Source organism: Hoplias malabaricus, chromosome 11, assembly GCF_029633855.1.
Source record: "Hoplias malabaricus isolate fHopMal1 chromosome 11, fHopMal1.hap1, whole genome shotgun sequence".
NCBI lineage: Eukaryota > Metazoa > Chordata > Actinopteri > Characiformes > Erythrinidae > Hoplias > Hoplias malabaricus.
The window spans coordinates 15,272,781-15,291,801 of record NC_089810.1 but is presented as its reverse complement, the minus strand read 5'-3'; the positions used below and the strand labels follow the sequence as shown (position 1 = coordinate 15,291,801).

The 19,021-nt window shown below is 37.9% G+C and overlaps 1 protein-coding gene across 1 annotated transcript in view; it reads left to right on the top strand.

Annotated features, from left to right (window-relative positions):
- LOC136709914 (chromodomain Y-like protein 2) overlaps positions 1-19,021 on the top strand; it is a 47,066-nt gene that overhangs the window by 9,490 nt on the left and 18,555 nt on the right. The window contains exons 2-3 of the mRNA XM_066685495.1: positions 4,101-4,680; positions 13,872-14,089. Coding sequence (XP_066541592.1) covers positions 4,101-4,680; positions 13,872-14,089 — 798 coding nt within the window. The remainder of the gene's footprint in view (positions 1-4,100; positions 4,681-13,871; positions 14,090-19,021) is intronic.

The window sequence follows — 19,021 nt, the reverse complement described above, 5'->3', positions numbered from 1 at the left end:
CCCTAAATGAGTCTGTTTAACAGATGGTTGAGATCTCAACTGCTGTGTTGTAAATGAGTTCTGTTTATTGTATGCATCAGACCTTGAAAGTCAAAATGCTGTTATAGGGTAAGACAAGATAGGGGTATGGAACAGAGTTTATGTGCTCTTATCTATGCTGCACAGTAGCTGCTGCCATTACATGTTACAATATGTACACCAAGATTTAAACCCTCCTCCAGAAGAGTGATAAGTGAGAAGCCCATAAGTGATCATCCATAACTTACTGTTGACTGGGGTACAAATGTAAGATAGCATTGAATACATATTCCCTTCAGTATGTCAGAAATAACAGTAAGTAAGTCAGTAATAACAGCAATTAGGAAGTCACGAATGAAATGAGTGATATGGTATTTTGAGCATTCATACAGAAAACTGCTATACATGCCTATGTCCATTTTGACGTTTGGAACAATCTGAGTGAACCTTCCTGGAGGAAGACATTTAATTTTGCAGAAGATTGTGGCATTTTTATTTTTAAGTTCACCACTCTACAATTATAGTTCACCACCAGCAACCTATTCATAAGAAATATTTTCTTTTCTTTTATTCTTTTTTTTTTATTTATTCTGCTGGAACATTGACTGAAACTAGATTCTAATAGTCAGATGAGATAAGAAATAAAAATGCTTGGCAGCTAACACTCAAGGTGGGCTATGATTTAAAAGGATGGCTACACAAGTGTGAGGCTTTAATTCTCTTTCTAAAGGCAATGGGTACTTGTATGCATAGTATAATTTCTTTTTATGAAGGTATTCGATTAGATTCAGTTCAATTTAATCAAAAAGTTAATTTATTTCAGTAATTCAATTCAAAAAGAGAAGCTCATATATAGATTCATTACAAACAGAGTGATCAATTTCAAGTGTTTATTTCTTGTAAAGTTAATGATTATGGCTCATAGCCAATGAAAACCCAAAAGTCATCATCTCAGGGAATTAAAATATTATATGAGACCAATTTAAAAAAATTTTTTTAAATACAGAAATGTTGGTCTACTGAAAAGTATTTACAGTATATGTTCTCAATTCTTGGTCGAGGATTCTTTTGCATGATTTACTACATCAATGTGGTGTGACATGGAGGCGATCAGCCTGTGGCACTGCTGAGGTATTGTGGAAGCCCAGGTTGCTTTGATAGTGGCCTTCAGCTCGTCTGAATTGTTGGTTCTGGTGTCTCTCATCTTCCTCTTGACAATACCCCTGCATAGATTCTCTGTGAGGTTTAGGTCAGGGGAGTTTGCTGGCCAATCAAGCACAGTGATAGTGTGGTTACTAAACCAGGTATTGGTCCTGCTGAAAAATGAAACCCACATCTCCATAAAGCCTGTCAGCTGAGGGAAGCATGAAACATTCTGGTAGATGGCTGTGCTGACTTTGGACTTGATACAACACACTGGACCAACACAAACCAACACCGATTGTGGAAAAATCACACTAGACTCAAGCAGCTTGTATTGTGTGCTTTACCACTCTTCCTCCAGACTCTGGGAACAAGAATTTGGACCACCGAGAAACAGTTCAGTCTTTTTTTCTCCTTCGCCCAGGTAATACCCTCTGTGTCTTGAGTGGCTTGACACAAGGAATGCGACAGTTGTGGCCCATGTCCTGGATATGACTGTGAGTGGTGGCTCTTGAAGCACTGACTCCAGCAGCAGTCCACTCCTTGTGAATTTCCCTCAAATTTCTAAATGGCATTTTCTTGGCAGTTCTTTCATGGCAGCGGTTATCCCTTTTGCTTGTGCCCCTTTTTCTACCACACCTTTTCCTTCCACTCAAATTTCCACTAATATGCTTGGATACAGCAGGAGGGTGTCAAAGACAGCCTTCTGGACATCTGTCAAGTCAGCAGTCTTCCCCATGATTGTGCAGCCTATGGAACCAGACTAAGGGACCATTTAAATGCTTAGGAAACCTTTGCAGGTGTTTTGTGCTGATTATTCTAATTTTCTGAGATGATGACTTTTGGGTTTTCATTGGTTGTAATCCATAATAATAAACATTAAAGTAAATAAATGCTTGAAATAGATCACACTGTTTGTAATATATCTACATAATAAGTTTCACTTTTTGAATTACTAAAATTAACTTTTTGATGATATCCTAATTTGCTGAGATGCACCTCAATGTGTAGGAACCATTAGTGGTGAATGATGTATACAAGTTTTGAAGCAACATGCTTCAAGTAGTTCATAGTTCAGATATCTTTCTCTTCTGAGAAGGCCTTGCTTATTTGAATAAGACCAAGCCAGTTCATATCCTACATTGATTCCAACAGCAAGTCTACTTAAGGCACTTTTTCACTGCATGGACCCTTCTATACTCGACTCAGCCCGGCTCTTGGCTTTTCCATTAGGCAAAAACTAGCCGGTTGTAAAATCTCCAAGTCTCAGCAGCTCACATTTGGTTTTTATCCGACTTACAACAGCAACTTGGAAAAATGATTTGCGGTTCAGACGCTCTTTGTATTGGTGGTTGAAAATGTCACTGACTGTTGTCGTAGGGGAAAAGCATGTTAAACCTAGTCAATTTGAGCTGATGCAATGCAATGGAAAATCTCCATTAGTACAAGAGTCCAAGAGCTAAAATAGTCCAGACCTGTCACTCACAATTAAAACAATTGTTGAAGTATGAAATGATCAACACTATGACAGAGAGCCCAAGTTGCGGAAATCATATAAAAACAAGATAGGATAACACTTCCCTTTCAAAACTACAGCAAATGGTCTCCTCAGTTCCCAAACACTGTTGCTAAATGTGTTGTTAAAAGAAAAGGGTGATGCAGTAAGCATGGCCCTGTCCTAAATTTTTTGGAACATGTTGTTAGCATCAAATTCAATGTAGGCATAATTTTAAAAAAATAATAATTATAATATATTTTAGGTTTTAACATTTTAAAAATATGTTGAATATAGGGTTTAAATGATTGGTTTAATGTTTTGCTTATTTTTTTAATTATTTTTATTATTATTATTATTATTATTATTTAACACTGATATTTTATGTTAATTTTTTTTTTGAAAAAGGGGATTGTACACTAAGCAGGTCTGTGTGATAGGCATTGACAGATACATTGTTTGTAACTTAAGACTTAATATAGTTGGTGGTTCTTGATCATTATTATTGTTCCTGTCTTCTTGTTTTAGTGAATGATCTTCAATTAGCAGAATGATTATTGCACTGAATAGCCTCAATTACTTCTGCAGAGATAAGCTCTCAGCCACAAGTGAATAGCTTAGTTCTCCATCTTGTTAATCACTCACAAGTGATACCACACAGAATAAGTAGCAATTAGTATGTGAATTCGATCTGAATAGTTTTATAAGTATTTCTCCCTTGATAGTCCCCACTAACCTGGTTTATTTGATTTAATTCAGTGCAAAATGTCTCAAATGAGCTTTCATTAATGAGAGTTATACTTTCTGAGAAGTAAAACACAGCAATACATTTTTCCATTTTCATTGATAATACAGTTGCTGTGGACCATAGACTTCTGAGGACAGGTCACCAATTTATGGTTTTCTAATTAGCAATCCGGTGAGTCCTAAGCAGGTTATGTCCAAAACTTTGGTGGGTTTTTTTTTTTTTTTTTTTTTTTTTTTGTGTGAGGGAAGGGGGGATTAAAATAATTAAGATTTTGAGATCAAATATAAAAATGTTATCAGCTTTGTATTTTGTTGGTAATGTTATGTTAGAGAAACCTTTGCCATCAGAAACTTTTAAAGCCACACAGAAATATATTGAAATGAAAGATTACAGTTATGTTCCTGATGACAGAGACATTGTTTTACAGTAGGTTTATATATTCTTTACACCACTGTTGTTAAGAAATTCAAGTTAAAATTTTGTTCTCCAGTGCGCTGTTCCTCATTTAGTCACTCTGGATGTAACTCTTTGTTACATTTTACTGACTGAATTTACCAGAACTGCATTCTTCAGATGTCTTGTGAAATTTTAATGAAGTCCAACACTTCTGCAAAAGTATTTCTTGGTTTGGTCATTTTTGTTTTGAGGACTAGCCATTCTTTTATGTCACTGACCATCCTGTATTCCCTCTACCAGGTAGAGAGGATCGTAGACAAGCGGAAGAACAAGAAGGGCAAGTGGGAGTACCTGATCCGATGGAAGGGCTATGGGAAGAAAGAAGACACATGGGAACCAGCGCATCACCTACTGCACTGTGAGGAGTTCATAGACCAGTTCAACAGCCTGCAAGAACGCCGCTCAAAATCAGCCAAGCACAGTGGTGCCTCCACACGCAACCTCAGCCATTCTGGCATCCACGACACCTCCAAATCACGTGGGGAGACCCGCAAAAAGAAAAGAACTAGTGTGGCAGGGGCGGGAGGGGGAGGGGGAGGGGGCCCAGGTTTGGCCACCCAGCAGAAACCAAGAAAAGTGACTGGAGGTAAACTGTCTGTGGACAAAATGACTAAACCTATGACTTATAAGGGCATGTCTTCGGGGCTTCAGTTTGTCCCACCCATCAGGGGTTCTACTAATGGGCTGCAAAATGGAGAAATGGGCCCAATCCATTACAGGACTACTGCCAGAGCCCAGGGTGTACCTACCACCAGGGTTGAGAGAGTGACTGGAGATATGGATGTCAGTGGAGCTGCCCCACCACTAATGAATGAATTAGGTAAGACTCTTTGCCTATAACAGATAGCTGCATACCAGTTGCACCAGTTGAAGTTGAACCTAAGTTTGTGTGTAAAGTCCATCCTAACTCTTACATTCGTAAGCATAATTGGTTTAAAACTAGAATTGTAGTTGCACCATACACTTACACTACACTACGACTTCATCTTAACTAGTTGTACATGAATGATGGTAAGATCAAATCTTTGTCACACAGAATGACTATTTGACTATTTGTAGCCAATCAGCAATGCCCCCAAACATAAATAGAACATATTACATGCATGACCTCAGCACCTAGTGAAATTGCTCACATTTTTGTCTATCATTGCTGCATTGTTTTCACGTAAACGGGACATCTGTGATTGTTTCATTTACTTTCAGAAGCAAAGCATCTTAAAAGTTAGAATGGTATGTTTGAGAGGGGAAAAAAAAGACTTCGTGGCTGAAGCTGAACTTGTCTCTATGGGATTTTGTTCACTATTTGAATTACCATTTGTATATAACATAACTCATTTGTAACTTGGGTTGTTTATCTTTGTAGCACTTTCATTAATGCAGTTAACTGTCTCCCGAATTTGGAGATCTTCCACCTTTTAGTAATTTGAAACAGCGAAAAAAGGTCAATATCATCTACGGAGCAATATCCTCATCAGTTCATGCATTTTAATGATTGGAGTTCTGTCTGTTGTCTAAAAACTCTAGATGACTTTGCTCTGCTATGAACAGAGAAAGTGAGCAAAAGCCAAGCAGACCAGTTTTAAGCAAGAAAACAGACTGCAGGGCTAGCAATTGGTGAGGATTTATAAAAGGTGCATTCGTAAATGTTGCATTTAAAGTTATTTTACTCTTGTTAACAATTTCTTATGGCTCGGAAGTCCTTATCTTTCTTAGTTTAGCTTAGACCTGTGTTTTCCTTTGTCTTTCCTTGTCCTTGAGTCCTATGAGTTGTACTGATGGCCGGATGAAGCCTTATGAAGCTTTCAAGCTTTCCATCCAGTTGGTTCACTAAGAGGTTCCTTTCTTGAGGCTTCATGTGCACACAAAGCAATCTGCTGGTCAAAACCTTTACTGTCCTTTCTACTACTTGTGATGGTCTTTTGGCTGTTTTACAACAGTGTCAGCATGGCATCATGTCACTGCCTATGACATGAGATGTTTACGTTTTTTCTAAAGATAGGACAGTGATTGTGCTTATGAATACTGAGACGATGGTGACTTAATTCATTTTTATTAAGAAACTGTATTTATCTTCTGTGCTTGGACCCATTCGGTTTCTCTTTTTGATAATCACCTGTCCAGTTTGGGGGGGGAAACCCTTTCACATGCTACTGAGAAAGCAGGGGTGTACAAGTATCCTACAGCAAGCCTAGACTTTGATATATTCATGTAAAATTTGCAGGGATGCCTTACACTTCAAATACGTTCATTAATTACGCCAACGCTCGAGTCGCTTTCTGAACCAGCGAGGCTTCAGACATTATCAGTGACATCACTCACTCACCCTCATCTCTGAAAGCCTGTGCAGAACAGCTTGTACCAGTCTTCACTAAGATCTTCAGCACATCACTGGAGACGTGTGTTGTACCCTCCTGCATTAAATGCCCCACTATAATACCCATCCTCAAGAAGTCAACCATCACAGGACTGAATGACTACAGACCCATTGCCTTAACCTCTGTAGTCATGAAATGCTTTGAGAAACTGGTCCTCACTCATCTGAAGGACACCACTATTACCATCCGCCCCCCCCCCCCCCCCCCCCCCCCCCACCCGCGGGTTAGACTCGCTGCAGTTTGCATACCGGGCCAATAGATCGGTGGATGATACAGTGAACATGGGACTCCATCTTACTCTCCAATACCTTCATGACCCAGGAACATATGCAAGGGTCCTGTTCTTGGATTTCAGCTCCGCCTTCAATACCATTATCCCAGGAAGACTACACAGCAAACTGACCCAGCTCAGCGTGCCAGCCCTCACCAGCCAGTTGATGACCAGCTTTCTCACTGGCAGAGAGTAGCAGGGGAGGTTGGGAAACTCACCTCAGGAATCCGGATCACTAGTACAGGTGCTCCACAGGGTTGTGTACTCTCCCCACTGCTCTTCTCCCTGTACACCAATGGCTGTACCTCAACGGACTCCTCTGTCAAAATTCTGAAGTTCGCGGATGACACCACCATCAATGGCCTCATTCATGACAGTAATGAATCTGCTTACAGATGGAGGTTGATAAGGTTGTCCACTGGAGCAGCCATAACAATCTTGAGCTGAATGATATAGTGGACTTCAGAAGAAACCCCTCAACCCTGCCAACACTCACCATCTTTGAAGCATGATGACTGTGGAGTCCTGCAAGTGATCACTAGGGACCTGAAGTGGGACAACAACATCAGCTCCATCGCAGCCGTGGATGTACTTCTGTGTCAGCTGAGGAAGTTCAGCCTGCCCCAGGAGCTGATGGTGCAGTTTTACACAGCCAGTCTGTCATTACCACATCCATCACAGTGTGGGGCAGCTCAGCCACCAAACCGGACATTCACAGACTGCAGCACATCATCAAGTCTGCGGAGAAGACCATTTCTTTTATGCTGCCCACACTGCTGGATCTGTACATCTCCAGTACCAGGAAGTGTGCAGAGAAAATCAACTCCAATCCCTCACACCTCAGACACCAGCTGTTCCAGCACCTTCCCTAAGGCCAGCACTTTAGCCAAATGAGGATCAGGACAACCAGGGTACAAGCTTCTTCCCACATGCCATCACACTCCTGAACAGTTGACATTACTATTACACAAAACACTGTATCTTCTGGTCTCTTGTTTATTTCTTCTGCACTTTAAAATAATCAGTGTATAACACATTACAAACTATACACTCCATCATCTGGACTTAAACTCTCCAACTAGTTTTCAGGATCTTCTTTTACCTGCCCTTGTCACTTTGATATAAATAAATACTGCACCCAGCACTTTAATACATGCACAATGTAAAGTTTACAGGTGTGTGTGTGTGTGTGTGTAATTTTGTTTTTTGTACTGCTGTGAAATTTTGTCAATATGTGCACTTGAGCAACTGTAACCTAATCCAGATTACCACCACAGTGACAGTTTTTCTGACAGTGTAGTGTTAGTAGTGTTTCCATTTCTGTCTTGTTTTGTCTTTTGTATAGTTAAGTATGGGCTGCCCTGGCCTAATGGCTGGAGAAGAGGGCTTAGGGCTGAATGATCATTGGTTCGACACCCATGGCCATCAGAAAAACTCAGGGCAGTAGGAGTGAAGGAACAGCACTGTCCTTTTTCCTCAGTCCATGGCTGAGGCGCCCTTGAGCAAGTCGCTAAACCCACAGCTGTTTCCCGGGCGCAGGGGATGGCCGCTGGGTCTGTGTTTTCTGCTCTGGGTGTGTGTTCACAACCCCTAGTGGGTTTTGTTTTAATTAATTCTTTGTCTGTATTCTCTTTGGAATTTGCTTTAGTCTGTTAGATTTGTTCGCAGTCTGGTTCTGTCTCTGCTATTAGTTATGGTCTTACAATACATACATACATATATATATATATATATATATATATATATATATATATATAAGACACTGGAGAGGTTTTTTTAGGTTTTTGAAAAAAAATGTTTTCTAGCATTCTAAAATCTTTTTTATTTTATTCATTTATTTTTAACAGGGCCAAAAGAGAGAAAATAACTACAGCTGAATATTTGGATGGTTTACTTTCATGATGGAGCACCTTCTTACTGTTTACTGAGCGCTTGTGCAGTTCGTTTGATACTCAGATTAAGAACAGAATATTGTGTGGTGAATCCAATTATGATACAGCTTATGCCTTGCAAATGAATTGTTCCTTGAAGGATTATAGATACTTAGGAACAAAATTGTCTGAGAGCTGAACAAGTACAGTTTCACCAAGCTGTTTTGTGTCATATAGTGCTGTTCCTTGTTCACAGATCGTCTCCCTGCATTTTAATGATTTTTCTTAAGGATGGAATTGCATTAATGTTAACACCAGTACATCAGAAAATGTACCCTGTGTAGTCTGATTTAATGTGACAGTTTGATTATGAACTATTTGACTAATTACAGTGCTGATGAGGCCCTGCATTCATAAAGACACTAGGTAGATCAATAGGGTGAGACAAATTAACACTGGGGTGTTTTCTACCTGTAAACAAAGGAAGCTAGGGAGAAAGCTATTAAAAATAAGCCAGCATATTTTTCCTTTCTAGGCAAAGTCTCAAATCTTGCATATTGCATGACGAATAAGCCAATAGCAATGGACCAAAATAACTTGGAATTTGACTAATTTCCATCCCCTACCTTGCTCCCAATGATTCCGGGTAGGCTCCGGACCTACCGCAAGCCTGAACTGGAAATGTGGTTATAAACAATGAATGAATGACTAATTTCCTTTTAAAATCTAGAAGTTTTTTTCTATCTCCTATAAAGTTATATTTATGGATATTCAAGGATTTTAACTGTAATAATATGCATTCCTAAAACATTGATATATAGGCATACAACATCTAAAATACATTTTGTATTTATTAATAAATTATTACATATATTACAAAGTTTAAGAGAACTACAGTAGTATTGAATACTACAGAATATTGGTAGTAGATTAGATCTGTCAATTTTCTTACTGTTTAAGCAGTCAATTAAATCTCTTTTAAGCATTCTCATACACTTGTAGATAATCATATGCCCTTTTCACATATGCATGGTATTCCAGAAATGTTTCAGAGGAGCTGTATGTGTGTGAACATAAAAACCCACAACATTTGTCCCGGACAATACCTGGACTTTATACTCCAAGAGCCCTAGTACAGATTCCAGGTAAAGACTCTGGTGTTTCCTCAGGCACATTCGCACAGTTGGAAATGTTTTGCTTGGTTTAGCATGTGCAAGAGACACAGCATGAATTCACTGTGAATTATCTGAATTACCTACTCCATTCACATTTTGTACTAGGGGGCTGGCAGAACAAGTCCAAGTAATGTTAGGTAGAAATTATGAATGAATAAATATTTGAGGAAGTTTTTAAAATATCTGGTATTTATGGAAAATATAGTATATACATTTTCAGATGCTGGGGCGGCACGGTGGCACAGCAGGTAGTGTCGATGTCACACAGCTCCAGGGACCTGGAGGTTGTGGGTTCTAGTCCCGCTCTGGGAGACAGTCTGTGAGGAGTTTGGTGTGTTCTTCCCGTGTCCATGTGGGTTTCCTCCGGGTGCTCTGGTTTCCTCCCACGGTCCAAAAACACAAGTTGGTAGGAGGATTGGTGACTCAAAAGTGTGTGTATGTGTGACTGTGTGTGTTGCCCTGTGAAGGACTGGTGCCCCCTCCAGGGTGTATTCCTGCCTTGCACCCAATGATTCCAGGTAGGCCCTGGAGCCACCGCAACCGTATGCTAGATAAGTGGTTACAGATAAAGAATGAATTTCAGATGCTCTTAAATGTGTTTTTTCAAATGATCTAATTTCTTTATAAAGATTAATTTACTAGGCCTAAAGATGTGAGATTTCAAAACCTTTCTTGTTCTCTTGATATGTAGTTGGTTTGTGAATCCTTACATTACTGCCCAGATTTTGAAATCTGCTGCATAATTCATTATTGGGAAGGTCTCCCAATAAAATGTTTAATTATTTCTTGTAGCTTGTAATGCAAATGAATCACTGTGACATTTCAGTAACTGTGAAATCAAACTTGCACTGCTGAATGTCATATTGACCACTGCTGGGCTTCTGTTGGGGTATCTCTCAGAGGCACATTCACACTGCACATGCTGATCAGATAGCACCATAATCCATGCTCATTAAATTGCATGGTATGTCTCTTTTCAAATCAAGTGCTTTCTTTTGATTTTAGGGCAAATTAGTGAATGTTCTTCAGATTGCAAGTGCCGAAGGAGAGCCCATGGTATTTCTTATTCATTTTGTTGTTCATTTTGGCCCTTTCTATTATTCACTTTTATATAACAGCCTTTTAAATTATATATATATATATATATATATATATATATATATATATATATATATATATGCTCTTTCCTAATACACTTGATATCAGAAGAAGTGTTGGATGAGCAGGTTTACAAAAATGATTGGCCTTTTATTGTGGGCATGATTCTGGCTTATGACTTTATACTGGTTTCAAGCTGTTTTCCTAGCATTCTTACTCTGTTCTTGGTTATAATAACATTTGTACTTATGTGCAAAGAGTGGCTCACATCTTAGTAATGGTGATAGGGATTATATTTATAATAGGTAAATTATCACTTTGTATTGCCTAATTAGAAACTACTTGAGAAAACACAGTTGATTTGACTCTGGTACATTATTGTGATTAGTCTTTTATTGATGCTCTAAACATTGTATCTTGTAAAGTTTAAAAAAAACTAAAATGATGCATGTATATTGCACAAAGAAAGAAAAAATAAGTAATGTGTGTCTACAGTCAACAAACCTGTCTAGAACAACAGGAGTAAGCCACGATTGGGAAAAAAAAGCCTCTGTTTACTTTCATGTGAAAAGCACCCAGGACTGAGGTGTGGGGAGCAGAAAAGCTGGCTTTTTAGACACTTATGCTTTGTTAATTTTCTTTCCCATCCTTGTTTTGTTTTTTTCCTCATAAGTAGCCTGTATTCATTTCTCAATAATGGTTGTTTTTGTTTGGCACGTTGAACACACACACACACAAAATAAAAATGAATCATGGGTGTGTTTTTGTCATGATGGTAGAGACCCACCTCATCTACAGCACCCATTGCAACACAGTCTTCCATTTCAGAGAATCGTTCAAAAACAATATTTAGCTGAAGCTACCCGTTATCACTTGGTGTAAATGTCATCTGATTTTAAGTCCACATTGGGACAAAGTAAACATATTCTCAGTGGTACAAACTCTCCTTATGCCACAGTTTATACATCGTTTCAAAAGGTCCAACCCATTCACTTTCCTGAGGAAAACTTTGCATATTTCAGTCCTTAATTGTTTTTAGATAGAAAAGGGGTCCATGAGACAGGACCACTTAAAAGTAATTCTTACAGAATATTTTGATATTACAGTTTATCTGAAAATCAATTATCATTTTATTTTGTTTGTGTATGTGTATATGTATATATATTAGGGATGTGCCATATCGTGTTGCTTTCAATAATATTGTCAGAATTTTTAAAACGATATAAAAAATAAGTATTGTGATATTCTGACTTGTTTAGGTAAAGACTATACTGTGTTTGTTTTGTTATTTACTGTGAAGTTTTAAGGTTACGTTTCGTGTAATTGTTTATGTTTTCTGATTATATGCACAAACAAAATCTACATAATGGTTTTATACCAAATCTGAATCTTGGTAATAAGCAAATGTTTACAGATATTTTTTTAAAGGCTAAGCACCACTTAATGGACCTCCATGAATATTTCGCATTATTTTAATTACTGATATATATAAGTATGAATTAAAATGAAAATAGCATGCTTAATTTGCTTTAAAACTGACAATTTTATTAAATTGATGGAAAAACCCAAGCTCGCTACGGAAATTCTTGAACGCAACCGTGACGTCACTGGTGGACAACAGCTGAACAACGCTGCGGTAAAACACCGTTATGACAGTATCTAGCTAAATAACAAACAGTATTCATGACAATAGCCTAGCAATAAGCTACACTCAAATTTAGAGGTACCGTTATTCTTGTAAATGTGATCGAAGTCGAACTCGAATTCATCTGACACTATAAACCTGTGTATGTATGTATTTGATAAGGGATCTTGCCTCTTTTTTGTTGAGGTGTTTTCACTACTCAATTAGGCTGTCTACTTTAGGTGTGATGAATTGAAATGTTGGTTTAAATAAATTGTTTAAAAACAGTGAGGTCAGGCACCCAGGATGGATGAAAAGACATGACAAGGTAAATAATACCCCCATACCGAGATGTGAATGGAGTTCAAATGAGCAATTAAAAAATAAAAATGAAGATTTATAAAACATTCAAGTTGCTGTCTGCCACTGAGGTTTCCTGCAGCTCACTTTTATCAGAGATGTGCTCTGTTATTTAGTCTTGTACTTAACTTACTGTAAGCTAATCAAAGATATGACTACATAATGTGTGTGTGTATATAATATTTAAAATGTACAGTTCCAAAAAGTGTCATTTTTGCTTCAAATGACAAAAAATTTATGACATCAAGCTTGTAACAATAGAGGAGCATTTTTAGCTCCTTATAGACCTTTTTTTAAAAAGGTGATATATAGAACCATATATACCACAATTGCAGTCAATATGAAGAAACCTTTCACGAAGCAAAGAACCCTTTAATCATGCAAATGTTTTTTTAAGTCTTCAGGGAACTATAAAGAGTCAGTTTTTATATAGTATTAGTATAGAACCCTTGTAGAAACATAATTTTTAAGTTAGAAGTCCAGACTTGTCACCCACTGAGAACCATGTTGAACTATGAAATGAAAACACCCCATAGAAGAGAGCCTGAGCTGTTTAGCAGCTGAAACCCTATACATTTTTTTCTCGCAATTTGAATCACCTATTGGTCCATTCATCATGAAATTTAACTCAATGCATAGGGCTACGTAAACCTTTAAAATATAACAAAAAGTTAGGATGGGAAGTCAAGGTTTGTCCCAACTGTAACAGTATGTTATACTCTTTCCATGCCCTCTTTCTCTAAATCCTGGTTGGTTCTTCTCTCTATGGGGTACTATCTCAGTCCTATGAGTAATCCATATTTAACTGATGTGATGTTCGCCCAAGCCACTACAGGACCTTCGGTAAAAGATGTTTGAAGGAATAGTGTATACTCCACTTGGAAAGCTTCTAGTATATTGAAAAAAAAAATCAATGATTCTGGGCAAATGTCCATACACCAAGTCTATGTTTTGAAAGTAAAATGAAGACAGGGACAAGCCTTCCATCTTTGCCCCATTTGCTCACGGAATGTAGTGTAGTGGCACACAGCATGCCCAGCATATACATTTTGGGGGAGAAAGCTTAGAATGATTTGACGTCAGTTATCTTAGTGTAAGAAATAACGTCAGTTGCTATTCAAAAGACTTTGCATGAAAATGACAACATATTTGCATGATGTATTCCACCATCAAAATGCACTTTTAAGCAAAATTAAGCCTTTTGTACTTTTGTCTCCACTTTGTCATGTCTGAACAGGGTCATCGCTCCCTAATGGAGATGCGCATTTGCACAGTTCAGCCAAACGAAAGCTGGCTGAAGATAAATGCTACGTTTTCGACAAGAGACTGAGGTACAATGTGAGGCAGAATGAGACCAACTACAGATTTCGGGACATTGTGGTCAGGAAGGAAGAGGGCTTCACACATGTCCTGCTGTCAAGCCAAACATCAGACAACAATGCACTAACCCCAGAGGTATGTCCCGTACAATTAGGTAACAAATACAGTTGTACAACAATAGGGAAGGATTAGTCAACCATTCAGTGACATCAGAGATGAGGCACAAAGCCAAAGCAAGACTCTGATTGAATCAGAAATGTACAGGTCTTGTTTTCTAGTTAGGTATGATATCATTTTCAGAAGGAACAATGTGAAATTTGAGAATTTAATGAGTCACATAAGTACATTATAATCATTCACAGGATAAGATGTAAAATATCCTATGTTAATCCAGTAGAACATAGGGTCAAACACACTGTCTTCCTACCTGCAGCCACAAAATTTGTTTTTGAATCCTACTTCTCAGCACTAGAGATGCTGTGGCCGTTTATGATCTGGTCAGCAATCAGCTATCCTTAACAACTACAGTTACTCATTGAGCTCAGCACATAAGTACACAAACCACCCACTGTATCACTAGCTCTTCACAGGGCTCAACAGGTAGGCACCTCCCCTTGTCAGTGTTTTGCTGAATTAAGTCCACGACACCTCCAGAAGACAACAGCCGTAAATCCACACTGGCCTCCCTGGTGACTAGGGCTGTGCCTAGCCCCACTGGGACTGTTAATGTGCCACCAGTTTCATGTGAACTTTACGTGCTACATCACCAGCAATCATAATAGCATCTCTACAGTGCATTTCCCCAAGTAATCTGTGCTCTCCTTATCCAGAATCACTTACTAGACCTTTCATCTGTTTCTGATAACTCCTTCACAGCTGCCCTTAATTTTGGCCCCTGATGCTGAACTGCACAACCAGGGCTATGGCAGGGGCTTTGTAGCCAAGTCTAACCCCTATCTAGAATTTAATGAGTCACTTACATATGTACATAATGTATGTGATTGTTGTTTTTTTATATGCCATTATGCCTTTCACAGAGATTCTAAGGGTTCTGTAATTGCTATACACAGAAATGTCAAATGATTTCTTTAAATCATAAAATACTGACATTTTTATTCATGTAACTTGTTAAATCTTTAGTTTATTTAACCTAAGTGTTATTATATTACTCTTATTTCATTGTTACAGTTTGGTTGAAAGCAAAATGGGTAAAATGTCTTAGTGTTTAAAAGTAAAACATCTAGTTACAATTATCTCTCCTCTAGTATTTATTTTTGTAAATACTGTTAAATAAGCTCTCACGTTAATTAGGCTTTCAGCAGCTGGCCTCAAGGAATGTCTTATGAGATTCACGTGTGTTCAACTTATAACAAAAAAAAAAAAACTTCTTAAAATCACTATCACTGTTAACTTGTTACTAGGATCCCATAGAACTGCTTGTGATGTTTTGAGTTTTGTCATTCATGGCCCAAATCAAACCCGAAAGACTGAACTGGCCGTATGTTGTAACTCTAATAATCAAGGTATACAACTGGAATTAAGGATCTGAAAATGGCATTAGTAGGATTTAAGGAGATCAGACTATCATTGCTCAATTAAAGTGCACTGCCACCATTCAAAATATTACAAAGGAGTGTCAGTGATACTCCTTTTGGGATTTATTTTTATTGGCATTCTCATTCAAGTCTTCTGATAGACACATGCAAGAGATTCTTCTCAGATGTGTTTCTAATTTCCTCGCACTGTTATAGGAAGTACACTATAATTGAGTCTGTGGATGTCTGAGAAACAATGTAACATAATGACAGATCAGAAAGGGCAGGAGGAGCGTGCTTCACAGAGTTTGAGTCCTCCCTGGTTTTAATCATCACTCACCAGAGCAGGCACACCATTTCCCATCTGACATGTTTGTTTGTTTGACCCTTCACACTCCCTTTTCTCAGATGCTCTATGATAGTTGAGTTACATTTGAGGATTCTGAACTGTCACAGACTGTAATGGTGAAGATAAGCTTTCTCTATCATAAGGTAACAGTACTGAATTTGACAAGTTCCAGGTCATTCTTTCACAGGTTATCAGCATGTTTCTCCTCAGGGGTTTTATGTAAGAAGATATTTGAATGTCTTTCCAGAGGAAATCATATTAATTGCTAATGCACTGGTCAATTTTGATGGAACTGGAATGAAAACAGCAATACCTTAAATCTGGCACATCTTGCTGCAGTGAATGACTCATAAGATCAATGAGAACAGCCAAATAAGCACCATGTTTATCCTGTTTATGATAAATTGTTAGTTCATATATATATATATATATATATATATATATATATATATATATACATTTAATTTCATAAAAATATATTTACATACTGGTTGGCTTTATTATATTTACAATGTGTGTAAACTGCCTCTCAAACATTTAGTATCACTTTAGACTAATACATTTTTAGTCTAAATGTTAAATCTTAAATGGACCCCTGAGCTTATTTGAATATTGTTCATTCAATATTTCAAAGGTTCTGAGCTCTCAAATAAGTCTCAAATGAGTTCAGCTCTGTAAAGATATTTTATTAACCCTTTATTACTGCTTTTTCAAATGTAAAGTATTTTGAATGTTGTATATGTTTCATTCCGGTGTTATACAGCTTTCTCAGTGAATTTTCTACTAATTATTTTAAGGTCATGTAATTGCGCATTGTTTGTATTCTAAATTCATGTTTAATCTAAAGCCACATTCCATAGTCAAAACATTGACTGCAAATTTTGAACAGCAGTGTACACTCAATTTAGTAGCTTTCAATCAGCACTTCTGACTGTTTTCTGTCTGGTTCAGAGTAACAAAAAAAGTACTTAGCAAAAAGCTAAAGAATTGACTTTCTTTCTGCAAACCAGGTAAGAACTTACAAACATAGAGATGGGATCGATTAAAAGATCTAGATATCTGCCAGGGCTCTTCTGTATAATGGCTGAGGAATAACTCAAATAAAGTCTCACACATCTCTTTTCGCTGGCTATAATGGCAATTGCTAAGGGGACATATTGTTTCTGCCTGAACAAATCTTTGATTTCCAAAAAGAATAATGAAAGGCATGCTGTTTTACACAAGAAGAAACATTTTGAATGTGAATAAGAAAGAAACAGTTTAGCTGACAATGAAAGTTAATGCTGCAAGCTTTAACCTGAACTCCTTCGGTCCAATCTGTTTGTTGTGATTTTTTTGACATTGTGTCAATGGAAGGTGGTATATTTAAAAGAATGTTTTAAAAAATAAAAACCTCAAAAATTAATATAAAAGCTAAACAGTTTTATTCTGACCATGATTATAAATGCAGTTGTGCTTTCTGACCATAATTCAGTCTAAAATTACTTCAGAGATGGTCTTGTGCATCCAGACAAACACAAAGGGCTCAAAGCACTCAGCAGCTGTAGGGCATACAAAGCCTTGACAAACCTATCCAAAAAAACAGGCATATATTAGATTGCACATTGCACATTGTTGCACATCATTCAGTAGGAATACAGCCTTGTGTGTTTGGCAGGTTGGGGCTCTAGACACTTTCAACTTTTTCTGGATTTATACGTTTACTTGATGCAGCCAAGCCTAAATCCCTGTACTGGTTTCTGTATCAATGCAGCATGCTTGCTGTAGAGCCGTTTCATCCTTGGCAAAGTTCCTCATATCCTCTGAGCTGTGAGCCGCGTGGATTGAGTAAGCCTGTTAGTGAAGTGTTTATCTGTCCTGTGCTCTGCTTGTGCCGCGGCTCACTGCAGCTCCGGCACCAGAGCCCAGCGCATGTGTTCCGTCTCTAAATCGCTCTCATTCTCTCCACTTCGCAAACAAGTGTTTGTGGAGAAATGAAAGGCGGAAAAGGGGTGACGCATCCCAGCGGATGGAGGCTTTCAGCTGAGACTGCAGCATTGCTTTTCCTCTCGCTTTCTAAAGGCATTGAAATGAATGCCTTATTTGCCTCACTCTCCCCAGATCATTTTGAAGCCTGTTATGTATGGTCTGTTTATGTGGAAATGATGCAGGCTTAAAAAAAAAGAAATGACCATCAATCCGATATGTATGAATTGTGAAGCAAATGCAGACTCCATATTATTGCATATGAATCGAAAATTAACCAAATTGAATATGGGTTTTGAGATCTTTGTCTTTGCTTTTCTGATTTCAGACTATTGCAGGACTACTGTAATTATTTTATTTACCATTAAAATAATAATACAAAAATACCCTTTCAGTGGATATGCAGTGATTTTACAACTAATGCATATTTAAATTATAAGAGTTGATGTGGTTGCCGGTGCAGGAACACACATTATATTGTATGAAACACATGATGAAAAAAGTGAAATGAATACTTTAGTCCACACCAGCTCTTTGCACTTAAGGTTGGAAAGCCTTTTTCTATTGTAATGCTCTAAATAATTATTTTGCCATCTTACTTTTTAAAAGTATCTCAATTCTTAATTTCACACAGCCTGAGCTGACCTCCATAAAGTAAAGCAGACTGCCTCATTGTGCAGTACTGAAGCCTTTGTGTGGGAGGATTCATTCTCCACCTTTGTCCTGTACATTGTTAGCTCAAGCTATTTGGCACATCCCTCTTTGTTCTGCGCTCTGTCTGTGGCACGTAAGAAATGTAGATGGACAGTATAAATGTAGCCTGCACTTGTATTATAGTGTTTATCTTCTGCTGCCCTAGACTTTCTCTCTTTGACTCTGTATAGATTGAGGCTTATTCTTCTGACCTCAATCCATGTTCTGAGAGCAGGTGTGTGTGTGTGTGTGTGTGTGTGTTGACCTCAGGCTGTCATAGACCATACAGTACATGCTGTGATACCATTAAGGGCAGTTTGGCCCTAGACTCAATGTACAATATTAAAGAAATATGTGAGATAAATATTTGACCTTTTGGCTACTCAGTTTCTTGGGTTACTAAAAGCTTGTAGAAGCACTTGAAGGCAGTGCAGATTGAACCAACAGTTTTGTAGCCTCATTCTTTTTATAGATTTACTAAAAAAAATCCATGCTTGGATTATATTTTCTTTGTATAAAATCCAG